The sequence below is a fragment of the Erythrolamprus reginae genome, chromosome 2 (genome assembly GCF_031021105.1).
Source record: "Erythrolamprus reginae isolate rEryReg1 chromosome 2, rEryReg1.hap1, whole genome shotgun sequence".
Taxonomy (NCBI): domain Eukaryota; kingdom Metazoa; phylum Chordata; class Lepidosauria; order Squamata; family Dipsadidae; genus Erythrolamprus; species Erythrolamprus reginae.
This window is the reverse complement of record NC_091951.1, coordinates 100,942,198-100,956,726: the sequence shown is the minus strand read 5'-3', so window position 1 is coordinate 100,956,726 and position 14,529 is coordinate 100,942,198. Positions and strand designations below refer to the sequence as shown.

The 14,529-nt window shown below is 44.6% G+C and overlaps 1 protein-coding gene across 2 annotated transcripts in view; it reads left to right on the top strand.

Annotated features, from left to right (window-relative positions):
- The first annotated feature begins 817 nt into the window (after positions 1–817).
- The window catches only part of CDHR2 (cadherin related family member 2), a 69,095-nt gene continuing 55,383 nt past the window's right edge, over positions 818–14,529 (top strand). Inside the window, exons 1-4 of one of the 2 annotated variants that reach the window (XM_070738965.1) lie at positions 839–855; positions 1,772–1,836; positions 11,984–12,048; positions 13,792–13,860. In XM_070738965.1, coding sequence (XP_070595066.1) covers positions 12,003–12,048; positions 13,792–13,860 — 115 coding nt within the window. In that variant the 5' untranslated portion in view covers positions 839–855; positions 1,772–1,836; positions 11,984–12,002. Of the gene's footprint in view, positions 856–1,771; positions 1,837–11,983; positions 12,049–13,791; positions 13,861–14,529 lie in introns of both variants that reach the window. The other variant, XM_070738964.1, reaches the window with a different exon arrangement.

Below are 14,529 nucleotides of genomic sequence, written 5' to 3'. Positions count from 1 at the left end.
TTAGAGAGGCCCCATGGAGGCTTCTCCCCACCTTTTCTGGCCCTGTTTCCTCCCAGGAGATTCCTAGAGAGGCCCCACAGAGGCTCCTCCCTGCCTTTTCCGGCCCTGTTTCCTCCCAGGATATTCCTAGAAAGGCCCCACGGAGGCTCCTCCCTGCCTTTTCCGGCCCTGTTTCCTCCCAAGAGATTCCTAGAGAGGCCCCACGGAGGCTCCTCCCTGCCTTTTCCGGCCCTGTTTCCTCCCAGGAGATTCCTAGAGAGGCCCCACGGAGGCTTCTCCCTGCCTTTTCTGGTTACAGTTTCGTAGGCTCGGGTTTGTAAGTGGAAAATGGTTCTTGAGAAGAGGCAAAAAAATTGTGAACACCCAGTTCTTATCTTAAAAAGTTTGTAAGTAGAGGCGTTCTTAGGTAAAGGCACCACTGTACATATTGGTAGCGATCTAAAATGCAGAGGTAGAGGATCTGAACCCCAAATAAAGTCCCAATAAAGGATGAAACCAGGCACTCGGTGTCTCATGGTGGTCAGACTAACTGGAAAAGAGAACACAGGGCATATATATTGTGTAAAAATAGAGAAATCATCATCACAACAATAGGGGCAGAAGTCATGTAAAGCCTCCGGAGTTTCAAACTTCCCTTGATTAAGGACAATTTAATGCATAAATAAGACTTTAGCACTGACGACAATATGAGAAGGAAGCTTTTTCAAGGAAGGAGATTTGAACTTTTCTATCTACTCATTTCAGTTAATGATTGATGAGCTAATTTATAACAGGAGCCAAAGTCTGCATAAGGCACTCAGACCTCCATCACCTGCAAAAGAACCATCAAAGCCCTATGAGCCTGCATGATTCAAGGTAAGACTTGAGTGCTGTTGCTTATCTCTCAGAACTGGGACTAGAGAAAGTGGGATGAGAATGACGGTAGGCAGCCCTACCACAACATGAAGGGGGCTAGGTCTCTTCACCCCTTTAAGGGAAGAGCTCTGAAGAAAGAGCAAGTGCTAAATTTGAAAATCCTTCAGGGTCAATGGGATGGGATGTACTGTATGACGGTTCTACAGTAGTAGGCCTGCCTGAGTTACTGTAGATCTTGTATGAATTCTTGCTTGCAAAAGAGCTGAGGTGCTTAACTATACTAGCCATACAATCAATGGAGTTTAGCTCTTTTTTAAAAAAAATAAATAAACTTTATTGAACAATTAAAATAAACATAATTAACAAATGTGTTTGACATTGGTTGAGGTTTTTAGGCTTACATTTCAGCAGTTTACCATTCTCTCTTCTTTATATATTTTATATCAAATAAGTATATTTACTATGGGTTGTTTTTATTTAGTTACATAGTTATCACATAAGCCTAAACTGTATTTATACACGATAAAGGGAAAAAGAAAGAAAAGAGAGGGAAGGGGAAAAAGAAAAAGGGGAAGAGTAATAAGAGTTTAGCTCCTATTAACTCCATCCAGGGCATCATTATTGGTGAGATGGAAAGTGTATATGATAATAATAATAGATGGGAATAGAATATTGTTGTGAACCGCCCCGAGTCTCCGGAGAGGGGCGGCATACAAATCTAAATAATAATAATAATAATAATAATAATAATAATAATAATAATAATAATAATAATAATAGTAATAATAGTAATAATAATAAATATTAGCACATACAGTATTCACTTTCAGTTCCTGATGCTGATTTAATGAAAAAGGTTTTTTTTCAAAGGCAGCTCTCTGCCTCACTTTAAAACCACATTTATTCTTAATCATAGAGATCCAAACCAGCTTTTCCTAATTCTGTGTCTCTTCAAACAGAATATGTACTATTTCTATGACTGTGAGTATATTATCTAACACAGGTATAGAAGGTGCCAGGTTGTATCTCTGGTCTCTATCCCCACATCCCACCTTATAGCATTTGATCTTTGTGTATTTTAACAATTATGTATTTTACATAATTCACTTTGGGCAAATTCAGTATTTTCTATAAACAATAATTTGTTATGTAACACAAAATATGATGGCTACCAGCTTAAGTGATTGTTTTAGATTAGAATATCGAAGTGTCTTTGTAGAAGATAAGCCTATGGACAAACGAAGCCATCTTGATCTGAGGTAATATAACCATGATCAATAAATGTTGAAGGAAAAACAACATGAAATGACATTTATATCATCTCCAATTTATTCTTAGGGAAATTGATCCCAGTACTAGACTAGGAAAGACCTTTGGCCTGTTCTAATGACATTCTTACAGCGTATGTTTTCTATTCTTGTTTATGCTATATATTATTAGCATTGTTTTGATGTTTGGACTTGTTTGTTCTGATTTATTTGATTATAGTTTGATTTATGGTCCCTAGGTAATTTAATCCTTCAGTCTTCATAGTATCTCCGAGGAGCCAAACAATCCTTCAGTTTTTCTAAATGTAGAGAAAGTAAAACACAATAGGGAACTTTCTTCTAGGAAAGAAGCAGGTCAGGGATGAAGTATGATTTCACAGCAGAATTGTGGATTTCTTGGATCTGAAACCTTCCTCCTTTCCCAAGCCTTGTCATTCTAGTAATTGATAAACGTCCAAGTCATATTTTTGTGAATTTAGCTTTCATCATGTAGATTCTTTCCAGGGAAAATATGCACACTCTACCACACTATAGAGAATAAGGAAGATAACATTGGCAGGAATACGCATGATCTTTTGCTTAGGCAAAAGGGGTTCAAGTGTTTTTAAAATTCTGAATAAGATAGCATTTGGAAGCAACGCAGATGGATGCCTCCCTAATTCACTGAAGTATAAGGAAGAGGAAGTCCAACACAATCAGACTCACAACATTCTGTTTTATACTTCCGATAAAACAGAATTTTAGTTTCCTTGTGGAGTTGATTTCCTTTCTGGTTTATCTGTTGGGGCTGACACAAACCATTATCTGTTAAATCTGTCACTCTAGTAGTTATTACCGGTTCTGTACGTATTGTTGTGAGTTTAGATTTCCCTATTTCTTTCCAGGAAATAAATATGCAGGGAATAATTATAACAGTGATGGCGAACTTAATGGCATGCAAGCTGTTGCCTTAGATCAACATGCATGTGTGTGACAGCCAGCTTATTTTTGGCTTGCACAGAGGCTCTGGGAGGACGTTTTGGGCTTTCAGAGAGCCTCCAGGGGGATGGGGAGAACGTTTTTAACCTCCCCTGGCTCCAAGGAAGCATTTGGAGCCTGGGGAGGGTGAAACATGAGCCTACTGGGCCCACCAGAAGTTGGGAAACAGGCTGTTTCTAGAGGTGTACTTGTCCTTTACATCACAAATAAATTATTGCACCTTCTCCCTCAAGTTCATTAGTTAGCTACATAAGAAACTAACTTCCAGTGCATATTCAGAGTGAGCATCTCCACCTAGCAGGCCATATCAGTTTTGTCCATGTTACTATAATTAAATGTCCATAATAGTCTTATATCAGGCCAGAGTCCATGCCTAGCTAGGATACTGACCTTTCATCCTTATGCCTAGGAGCTCCTAGGCTTTATAAGGGATGTAGATACATCAACAGTTTGAGAAGATCCTATCGACGCCAGCACCAAGTATATGTGACCAAGCCAGACCCTCTGTTTGTTTTGCTCCAGTTCTGCAAAATTGTATCTTTCAGGACACCAAAGCATTGCTAGTTAATTTTTTAGGAACTGTAGGCTGACATATGTGTCAAGCGTGGCCAGATGCAAAAAAGCCTAAATTCCTGTCCCTTTTGTCCCTTATGTAGGAATGACATTTAGATGCAGAAGCTCGATCAGTTTGTGTGCTACGTTTCCTTTCTCAAAGATTGGACTAAAGAAGCACAAACTAATTCTAGGTACAATTACCTTGTGCTTACATTACATCCACAGTTTTGTTGGAGTGGCCTTGGCAATTGGTTTCCGGACTCAATTAAAACTGTTGGTTATGATCTATAAAGCCCTGCATGGCATCGGGCCAGAATACCTGCGGGACCGCTTTCTGCCGCACGAATCCCAGCGACTGGTCCCATAGAGTCAGCCTTCTCCAGGTCCCATCAACTAGACAATGTCACTTTGCGGATCCTAGGGGAAGAGCCATCTCTGTGGGGGCTCTGGCCCTCTGGAATCAGCTCCCCCCCCCGAGATTTGTACTGCCCCCACCCTCCTTGCCTTCCATAAAAGCTTAAAGACAAGCTTTAAGCTTAAAATCTTAAAGACAAATGTAGTATGTTTTGTGGTGTGAACGGGAATGAATGATTTTAATAATAATAATAATAATAATAATAATAATAATAATAATAATAATAATTTATTAGATTTGTATGCCGATTTGTATGGGTTTTAAAGATTTTTAGTTAAATTAATTGGATTTTTCAGATTTGTATACAGTGGTACCTCATGATACGAACCCCTCGTCTTACGAACAACCCAAGATACGAACCCGGGGTTCAGAAAATGTTTGCCTCTTCTTACGAACTTTTTTCTTCTTATGAACCCGCCGCCGCCACCACCAAGAAGCCCCTCCGCCCGGCTGTCGCTTTTTGAAACAGCCGGGGGGCTTCCAAGTGTCCTCCTAAACCCGAACGCCAAACCCGAACTTTTGGGTTCGGCGTTTGGGAGGCCGCCGAGAAGCCCCCCGGCTGTTTTGAAAGGTGACAGCCAGGTGGCGGGGCTTCCCAGTGGCCTCCCGAACCCGAACTTTTGCCGAACTTCTGGGTTCGGCATTTGGGAGGCCGCTGGGAAGCCCCGCTGCCCGGCTGTCATCTCCCCCCAGCACTTCGCCCAGGACAACAGGCAGGGCGAAGCAGCGTGGGGCAAAACCGCCTGCGGAGCAATGGGAAGCTGAAGCCGCCGGCGGTTTCAGCCTCCCTTTGCTCCACGCTGCTTCGCCCTGCCTGTCATCCTGACTCAAGTGGGCGGCGGCAGACCGTTTTTGTGTTTTTGGCTGGGGGGGGGGAGCAGGAGGACCTTCCTGACTCCCTCCCCCCAGCACTTTGCCCAGGACAACAGACAGGGCGAAGCAGCGTGGGGCAAAGGGAGACTCAAACCGCCAGCAGCTTCAGCTTCCCATTGCTCCGTGGGCGGTTTTGCCCCACGCTGCTTCGCCCTGTCTGTTGTCCTGGGCGAAGTGCTGGGGGGAGAGAGTTAAGAAGGTCTTCCTGCTCCCCCCCAGCCAGAAACACAAAGACGGTCTGCCGCCACCCGCTTGAGTGACAGGCAAGGGCGAAGCAGCGTGGAGCAAAGGGAGGCTGAAACCGCCGGCGGCTTCAGCTTCCCATTGCTCTGCGGGCGGCAGCAGACCGCCTTTGTATTTTTGGCTGGGGGGGAGCAGGAAGACCTTCCTAACTCTCTCCCCCCAGCACTTCACCCATGACAACAGGCAGGGCGAAGCAGCGTGGGGCAAAGGGAGGCTCAAACCGCCGGCGGCTTCAGCTTCCCATTGCTCTGCGGGCGGCAGCAGACCGCCTTTGTATTTTTGGCTGGGGGGGAGCAGGAAGACCTTCCTAACTCTCTCCCCCCAGCACTTCACCCATGACAACAGGCAGGGCGAAGCAGCGTGGGGCAAAGGGAGGCTCAAACCGCCGGCGGCTTCAGCTTCCCATTGCTTCACACCGCTTCGCCCTGCCTGTCATCCTGGCTCAAGCGGGCGGCGGCAGACCGCCTTTGTGTTTTTGGCTGGGGGGGAGCAGGAGGACCTTCCTGACTCCCTCCCCCCAATGCTTCGCTCAGGATGACAGGCAGGGCGAAGTGGCGTAGAGGAAAGGGAGGCTCAAGCCACTGGCAGCCGCAGATCTCCGTTGTGCTTTCAGCTGGGGGTGTGTGGAGCAGGAGGACCTTCCTGACTCCCTCCCCCCAGCGCTTCACCCAGGATAACATGCATGGCAAAGGGGCGGGGAGGATTGGGAGGCTCAAGCCTCCTTCGGTGGTGGCAGCCGGCTTCTGGGTTTCTGAGTTTTGGGCTTGGACGCATTAATCACTTTTCCATTGATTCCTATGGGAAACAATGTTTCGTCTTATGAACTTTTCACCTTACGAACCTCCTCCCGGCACCAATTAAGTTCGTAAGATGAGGTATTACTGTATTGCATATTGCTTATATTGTGAGCCGCCATAAGTCCTCGGAGAGGGGCGGCATACAAATCCAATAAATAAATAAATTATTCTGAAGCTCCAGGCACTACCCAAATCCTCAAAGTTTTGCTTGAGAAATGGGAGGACCCAGGAGCTGAATGTCCTTTCAGGTTCCTCTATATTAACAAGAGTCGCTGTCGTCTCCAGCCTTCTTGTAAACCTAACAAACTGGTAGCCAATATTCCAATTTCGCACTGAGTAAAATTTTGACTCCTGTTGAGTATGTTAATATGCCATGTAAATAGTTGCCTGAGGTGAATGCTGTTACCAGGCAGATTGGAAATGCTTGGTGGCGTCTGATTGGCTCAGACGCAGGACAGCTCTTTTGGCGCGAGCCTTAAGAGTATAAATAGAGCCGAGTTTCTCATTGCCGACTGGTGAGTTCCCAGCTGATTGTCACTTGCAGAAAGAGCTGAATAAAGGGAACCACTGTTTAGCACTTGGTCTGGCGTCTCAATACTTTTCACTGGCGACGAGAACCGGAGAGAACCTACGAGCAAGATGAATCCTTCGCAGATCGGCCGAGCACCCGACTACTTCGACCCCGAAAAGGCGTCCTGGGAAGCCTACATGAACCGCTTCGAGATCTTCCTGGAAGCCGCCGGTATGGGGACCGCCGAAGACGACAGAAAACGAGCCATCTTCCTCAACTATTGCGGCCCCGAAATCTTCGATCTGGTTCAAACGCTCACCGATCCGTTTCCAGCCAAGAACGTGCCGTGGCCAGACTTACAATCCAAGCTTGCGGGTCACTTCAAACCCACGAAGCCGGCTGTGGTATACCGCCATCAGTTCTCCAGGATGGCCCAACGAGAAGCTGAGTCTATTAACCAATTCGCCACCAGACTCCGAACGGTACTGTCAAAATGCCGTTTTGACAGCCCAGAAGCCCGGCTAACAGACGCGATTATATTCGGCATGAAAAACGCCACAGTGCGCAACAAACTCCTCACCGAGGACGAACCTACTTTGCAAAACGTCATTAAACTCGCCCAGACCGCCGAGGTCGCCGAAGCAGCAGCCAAAGACCTCCAAAGCCACGAGCACAAAGAAACAGTCTCCAAAATCTCTTCCGCAGCTGATCAAGCAGACGACCTCAGCCCTCCAGCCGCCGCCGACGACACATGCCTCCTGCTTCCGACCGACCCCTCAAGACAACCGAGATACCCTCGCACACCAGCCCCATGCCCAGGTTGCCGGGGAAATCATCCGCGACTTCGCTGCCCTTTTCGGGACGCCATCTGTCGCCGCTGCAATCGGCGCGGTCACATCGCTGAGGCCTGCCGGGCTCCCCTGCCTGAAGAAACCTTTTCCGCTCCTCGCCAACAGCGTTTCTCCTACCAGGCTCCACAAGCCCGCGAAAACCGGCCTCCAAGATCTTTTACCCGGAAAAACAACTCAGCCGCTAACCGCGACTACAACAGAGGTAACTGTCAAACTTACGTAAATTGCGCAAATACAACGCAAGGCAAAAAAATCATTATTTCTCTACTTTTAAATGGCAAGCCTTGTGATTTAGAACTGGACACCGGGTCTAGGCACTCTATTATGCCTTGGGACAAATTCAAAATGTATATGCCAAATGTTTGTAAATCTAAGTTAACTCAAACTGCTTTAATTATAAGGGATTTCCAGGGACATGTCATCCCTGTATTGGGTAAAGTTGATATTCCTGTACAATTCAAATCTGTTAAATGTTCCCTACCTTTGGTAATTGTAGATGGGGCAAGGCATTCCCTCCTTGGGTTAACCTGGATGGCCCCCTTAGGAATTGAGATCTCTGGCATCTGTTTACTTCAGTCCCCCTCTGATACCCCAGATTTTGTACATGAGTTTCCTGAAGTATTCAGCCCTACTTTGGGAACTTATAAGGGGGACCCTATCTCTTTCTCCATAGACCCAAAGGTTCCACCCATTCGCCTGAAGCCACGAAGGGTTCCTTTACCTTTACTGCCTAAACTAGACCACCAGCTAGATCAACTTATTGCTCAAGGAATCCTAGTCCCTGTAGAGCAAGGGCCATGGGAGACTCCAATTGTCACACCATTAAAACCGGACGGTTCGCTTAGAGTCTGTGCGGACTATAAGTCTACTATTAATAAGGCCCTTCAGCATCACCCCTATCCCATACCAGTAGTTCAGCACCTCCTACACTCCCTAGGAGAAGGAAAAGTCTTTGCAAAGATCGATCTTGCTCAGGCATACCTGCAGCTTCCGGTCGATGAGCCTACCTCTTTGGCTCAGACAATTGTCATGCACAGAGGTGCTTTCAGATGCACCAGATTGCAATTCGGGGTAAGCATAGCCCCTGGGATATTTCAGAGTCTAATGGAGCGAGTGTTAACGGGTCTTGAAGGAACCATACCCTACTTCGATGATATTCTAATTTTGGCTAAATCCATTCCCCAATTAAACCAGAGAATCAGGGCTGTGCTACAACGACTCCACTCCAAGGGGCTCAGAGTAAAAGCAGACAAGTGTGTATGGGGCACCACTAGCATTGAATTTCTAGGGTATAGAATAGACAGTCAGGGCATCCACCCCACAACTGAGAAATTAAAAGCAATTACCGAAGCACCTGAACCAACCAATAAGACTGAACTACAAGCTTTTTTAGGTCTTCTGAATTTTTATTCTATTTTTTTGAGACAGAAGGCAACGGTCGCAGAACCCCTCCACCGACTCCTTCAGAAGGGAATTCCCTGGACCTGGGGCAGACCTGAACGCGAAGCATTTTCTCTAATAAAGACCTTGTTGACTTCTAATAGTGTGGTGGTGCAGTACAGTTCAGTCTTGCCCATAAGGCTTACATGCGATGCTTCGGCTTATGGGGTGGGCGGAGTATTGGCCCACGTAATGCCAGACAACACTGAGGCACCTATAGCTTTTTTCTCTAGAACACTGACCCCTGCCGAACGAAACTATAGCCAATTGGATAAGGAGGCCCTGGCTTTAATAGCTTGCGTTAAGAAATTTCATAATTACTTATTTGGAAGGAGGTTTGAATTAATAACAGACCACAAACCCCTTTTGGGACTGTTGCCTTCAGATAAACCTACCCCTCCGTTCATGTCTCCTAGACTAATTAGATGGGCTCTATTCCTCTCCAGTTATCAGTATACCTTAATACATAAGGGTGGTAAGTCCATTAGCCACGCTGATGGACTAAGCAGGTGCCCTTTGGCACAAAGAGGGGAAGACCCTGTTCCTTCTGATGAGGTACTACTATTAGAAATAGAAGAAACCCCTCTAACTTCAGCCAGGGAAGTGGCTGAGCATACTAAGTCAGATCCCATTCTTCAAACAGTAATAAATTGTATTCACAGGGGTTGGCATGGAGGACCAGAAGAGGGGGGACTGGCAGACTTTAAGACAAAGCGACTAGAATTGTCCTACTTGAAAGGATGTGTACTATGGGGGGATCGAGTGGTCATTCCAACTACGCTTAGGAAAAAGGTACTGACTATGTTACATGTGGGACACCCAGGCATTGTCAGAATGAAGGGTTTGGCAAGGGGATACCTGTGGTGGCCGGGCCTAGATCTCGATATTGAGCATTGGGTAGGCCGGTGTGACCCCTGTCAAGAGTCACGGCCAAATCCCCCTCGAACTGCCCCCGTAGAATGGGGAGAACCCACTGGACCTTGGTCCAGGATACATATAGACTTCGCTGGCCCCATTGGGTCCCAGTACTTCCTGGTGGTCGTAGATGCTTTTTCTAAGTGGGTAGAGATTGTGGCTATGCAAAATATAACAACATGTGCCACTATTAAGGCCCTGTATCATTTGTTTGCAACCCATGGGTGTCCTGATGTCCTTGTTTCAGATAATGGGCCACAACTGACCGCTCGACAGTTTGAGGTGTTCTTGAGTAATCTAGGGGTCAGGCATGCGCTAATCTCCCCTTACTCCCCATGGGCTAATGGGTTGGCTGAACGTTATGTACGGGTGGCGAAAGAGGCGCTGCGCAGAGCAGGCCCTGGGGAGATACAAAATAAATTAGACCAATTCCTGTTAATGCAACACATTACTCCAAATGCTGCCACCCATAGAAGCCCTGCAGAAGTCTTAATGGGGCGGAAACTAAGGTCTCCTTTAGACAGGTTACACCCTCGCTATTCAAATACCATGGGTCAAGGTGAGATGTCTGTTTTACCTGAAAGAAGCATGTTTCTAGGTCAAAATGTATTTACCCGGAATTTCGATGGGGGAGTTCAATGGGTAAAAGGAAAAGTCCTACAACAAAAGGGACCTAAAACATATTTAATACAATTAGAGGATGGCCGTGTTTGGAAACGGCACATTGATTACTTAAGAGGGCGGATTAACTCTGAAAATACGCAAACCGCCATTGTAACCTCTTCCCCCAAAGCAGACTCTTATGCACAACCCGAATTATTGGATGTAGATTTGGGCTTACCAAGGCTGGAACGTCTCCGCGACACCAACGAACCACCATCATCTTCCTCCGACGTCGATTCAGCTTCCATCCGGACATCGCTGCAGGCCGGAGCCCCCACTCGGGCCCAGCCAGGCTCCGGATCCGACAGAGAGCCAACCTCCACCAACGAAGTCCCAGACTCGACTGATCTGCGCAGGTCTGAGCGAGCCTCGCGCAGACCCACTCGATTGGAGGACTTCATCACATGGCTCAACTGATGGACAGTTGGCACTTGACTAAGGAGGGAGGGGTGTTGAGTATGTTAATATGCCATGTAAATAGTTGCCTGAGGTGAATGCTGTTACCAGGCAGATTGGAAATGCTTGGTGGCGTCTGATTGGCTCAGACGCAGGACAGCTCTTTTGGCGCGAGCCTTAAGAGTATAAATAGAGCCGAGTTTCTCATTGCCGGCTGGTGAGTTCCCAGCTGATTGTCACTTGCAGAAAGAGCTGAATAAAGGGAACCACTGTTTAGCACTTGGTCTGGCGTCTCAATACTTTTCAACTCCAAATTTCCACTGCTTCAGAAGTATTTATTTAATGTTTTACTTTTCTAGAGGTTATTCCTTGATAAATTTTGACGAACGGCATTTCCTCTCTCTGTGTTCTATTTTTACATTGAGTTTTTCCCTTTGCCATCCCATTTCTTCTGGGTCTATGTGGATAATTAGTAAATTAGTCTTCTTTCTTCGGCTTGCACAATATGCTCCTTATGTCATAACATGTTTTTTCTGGTTATCTTAGGCAGTTTGATAATAGGGCATATTGAAATTCTGTGATAGACATAGAGTGTCTTGCTTCATTCATTCATTCATTCATTCATTCATTCATTCATTCATTCATTCAATTTTTATGCCGCCCTTCTTCTTAGACTCAGGGCGGCTTACAACATGTTAGCAATAGCACTTTTTAACAGAGCCAGCCTCTTGCCCCCACAATCCAGGTCCTCATTTTACCCACCTTGGAAGGATGGAAGGCTGAGTCAACCTTGAGCCGGTGATGAGATTTGAACCGCTGACCTTCAGATCAGCTTCAGTGGCCTGCAATACAGCACTCTACCTGCTGCACCACCCCAGCTGTTTGCTTGTAATGCCATAAAACATTATTAGAGATAGGAAGCTTTTGTTGCTAATGCAATTTAGCATTTATCTAGCCACTCCACCCAGAGAACATATGTTTTTATATGATACTTGAGAGACATAATAAAGCCATAAAACACAACATATGAGTAAATCTACATTGCATAGAATTCTCTGTTGCCTTTTCATTGTGATAATATTTTTTTAAAGGAACACAATTCCTGCTTTCCAAGGACAGTCAGTCTCAGCAACGAACGTGATCTTACAAACAACCAGGCCCTGCGCAGGATGAGCAGTTTTATCTTCACGATAGTTAATCCTTCCTTTCTGTTGTATTTGCAGATCTCCTTGGCTCGGCAGGATGCTCTGGCTTTCATGGATAGTTTTCTCTCTATTTCTGACCTTAGGTAAGATTTTCTGTAGAAAAAATTCCTCCCCCACTTCTGTGCCAGTTCATGCTCGTTGAGACATCTGTCCCCAGTAATCTAAAACTAATAGGGGTATAAGTGAACGTAACAGATGTTTGTGCCGGTAAATTTATCAACCTTGTTTTCAAGCAAAAGCAAGCATTTAAGTGACTGCCATTCCATGTGCACTTGTCAAACAGGTGGCAAAAGAGTAGGGCCAGTCAGGCACAACACAGGTTATGTAGACCAGTGTTTCCCAACCTTGGCCACTTGAAGATATCTGGACTTCAACTCCCAGAATTTCCCAGCCAGCAAATGCTGGCTGGGGAATTCTGGGAGTTGAAGTCCAGATATCTTCAAGTGGCCAAGGTTGGGAAACACTGATGTAGACAGTAAACACAGGGTCAATCAAAATGTATTCAAATGTCTATACACCAATGCACAGAGTATGAGGAATAAACAGGGTGAATTAGAATTAGAAATAAGAGGCGTGCATAAGCGCACCATTGTGCCTATTGTCCCTGTCCTACTATCCTATTGTCCTCTTTTATCATTACTTTTTACTTATGTTATGTTTATACAAACTACTATCCTATACATGTTTGACAAATAAAATAACTAAATAAATAAATAAATAAATAAAATAAATAAATAAAATTTAAAAAATTTAAAAATAAAATAAATTCAAGTAAATTAGGGCAGATATAATATTGTTGTTAACGCCCCAAATAGCATCTGAGAAATAAATCAGAATCTACTCCAATTCTCACACAAAAAGTTTAATTTATTAGCAGAGCCTTGTTGGTTACGTTTCATCCATTCCAATACACTGGCATTGCGCCCATCCCATCATGGGGAAATATATTGCCTCGGGCATCTTCATCTCATATCCCCACACCCACAAGTGCAATCACGTGGACCAGTCCGGTGCACATCATGTGGAGTTAGAGGCTTTCGCCTGCCAATTGTTGCCATTATGGAAACTTGCCTCCAGAAATTGTGAATGCTCCAACACTGGAAGTTTTTAAGAAGATGCTGGATAACCATTTGTCTGAAGTGGTATAGGCTTTCCTGCCTATACAGGGGGTTGGACTAGAAGACCTCCAAGGTCCCTTCCAACTCTGTTATTCTAATTCTAATTACTGAGTCTTAACTCTGAATAGAAGAACATCTTCATGTGAGAGTTACAATCAGCAGTATAATTCCGTATATTGCAATAGGATTTACACTGAAGTAAACATACAATAAATCAGCAAGGTATCTTGGTGTTCATTTTCTCTTGAATTGAGGGGAGATCGATGGAACTATACATTTTCCAGGGTCTTACCTGCTAAGACTAGACCATGATTGTTCTGGGCACCCTGTTAAGGGTATCATTAAGTCAGAGGTGAAATTCAGCAGGTTCTGACAGGTTCTACAGAACCAATAGCGGAAATTTTGAGTAGTTCTGAGAACTGGCAAATACCACTTCTGGTGGGAATGGGGATTTTGCAATATCCTTCCCCTGCCATGTCCACCAAGCCACGCCTACAGAACTGGTAAGAATTTTTTTTTAAATTTCACCCCTGCATTAAGTCCATTAGATGTAAATCTGTTGAGTTTTGGAAAATATTAAGAACTATGGCGGAAGATATTATGAGGCAATTCATATGAAGGAAGAGTTAGAAGATTGGTTGGTGTGCTTGGGTGGGGATTGTCTTTTGCTCATAAAATCGTAATTTCAGCTGACTTTCTTTCATGCAGCATCCGCAAACACATCCCCAAGGTTCAACATGAGCAGAGTCTTTGAGTTGCCAGAGGACACACCTATAGGTTAGTGACGGAGAAAGCTTTGTTTGGAATGCAAAAAATGAAAGCCAGTATTTCTATATTTGTCAATGGTATTTTTCGTAGCCTTCCTAGGTTAAGACCTATACATGAGACAGACAGTGACTCCCATCATTTTAGCTAGAGGTTGTAATGATGGAGGAGCTATAAGCCTATGCATACTGAGGACATGGTAAGAGGATTATGATAAGAAGACATGGTAAGGTTACATACATGACTGTAACTTGTTGCTTGTATCCTTATGATTTATATTAATATTGATTGTTTCCTGATTGCTTATTTGACCCCTATGACAATCATTAAGTGTTGTACCTCATGATTCTTGTCAAACGTATCTTTTTATTTTATGTACACTGAGAGCATACACACCAAAGACAAATTCCTTGTGTGTCCAATCACACTTGGCCAATAAAGAATTCTATTCTGTTCTGTTCTGTTCTATTCTATTCTATTCTATTCTATTCTATTCTGTGGATCTGGGCAGCCCAGGGGATGGGTGAAGTAATGAGATGGCTTTGTTATTATTAATACCTCTACATCTACTAGTCATTATTTTGGTTCTGTTTTTATAGTTTTTAATATTAAAAAACTATTTAATGATTTTGGTTAATGGTTTTAGCTATTGTTTTAGTTTTGCTGTATGCCATAAGTAGA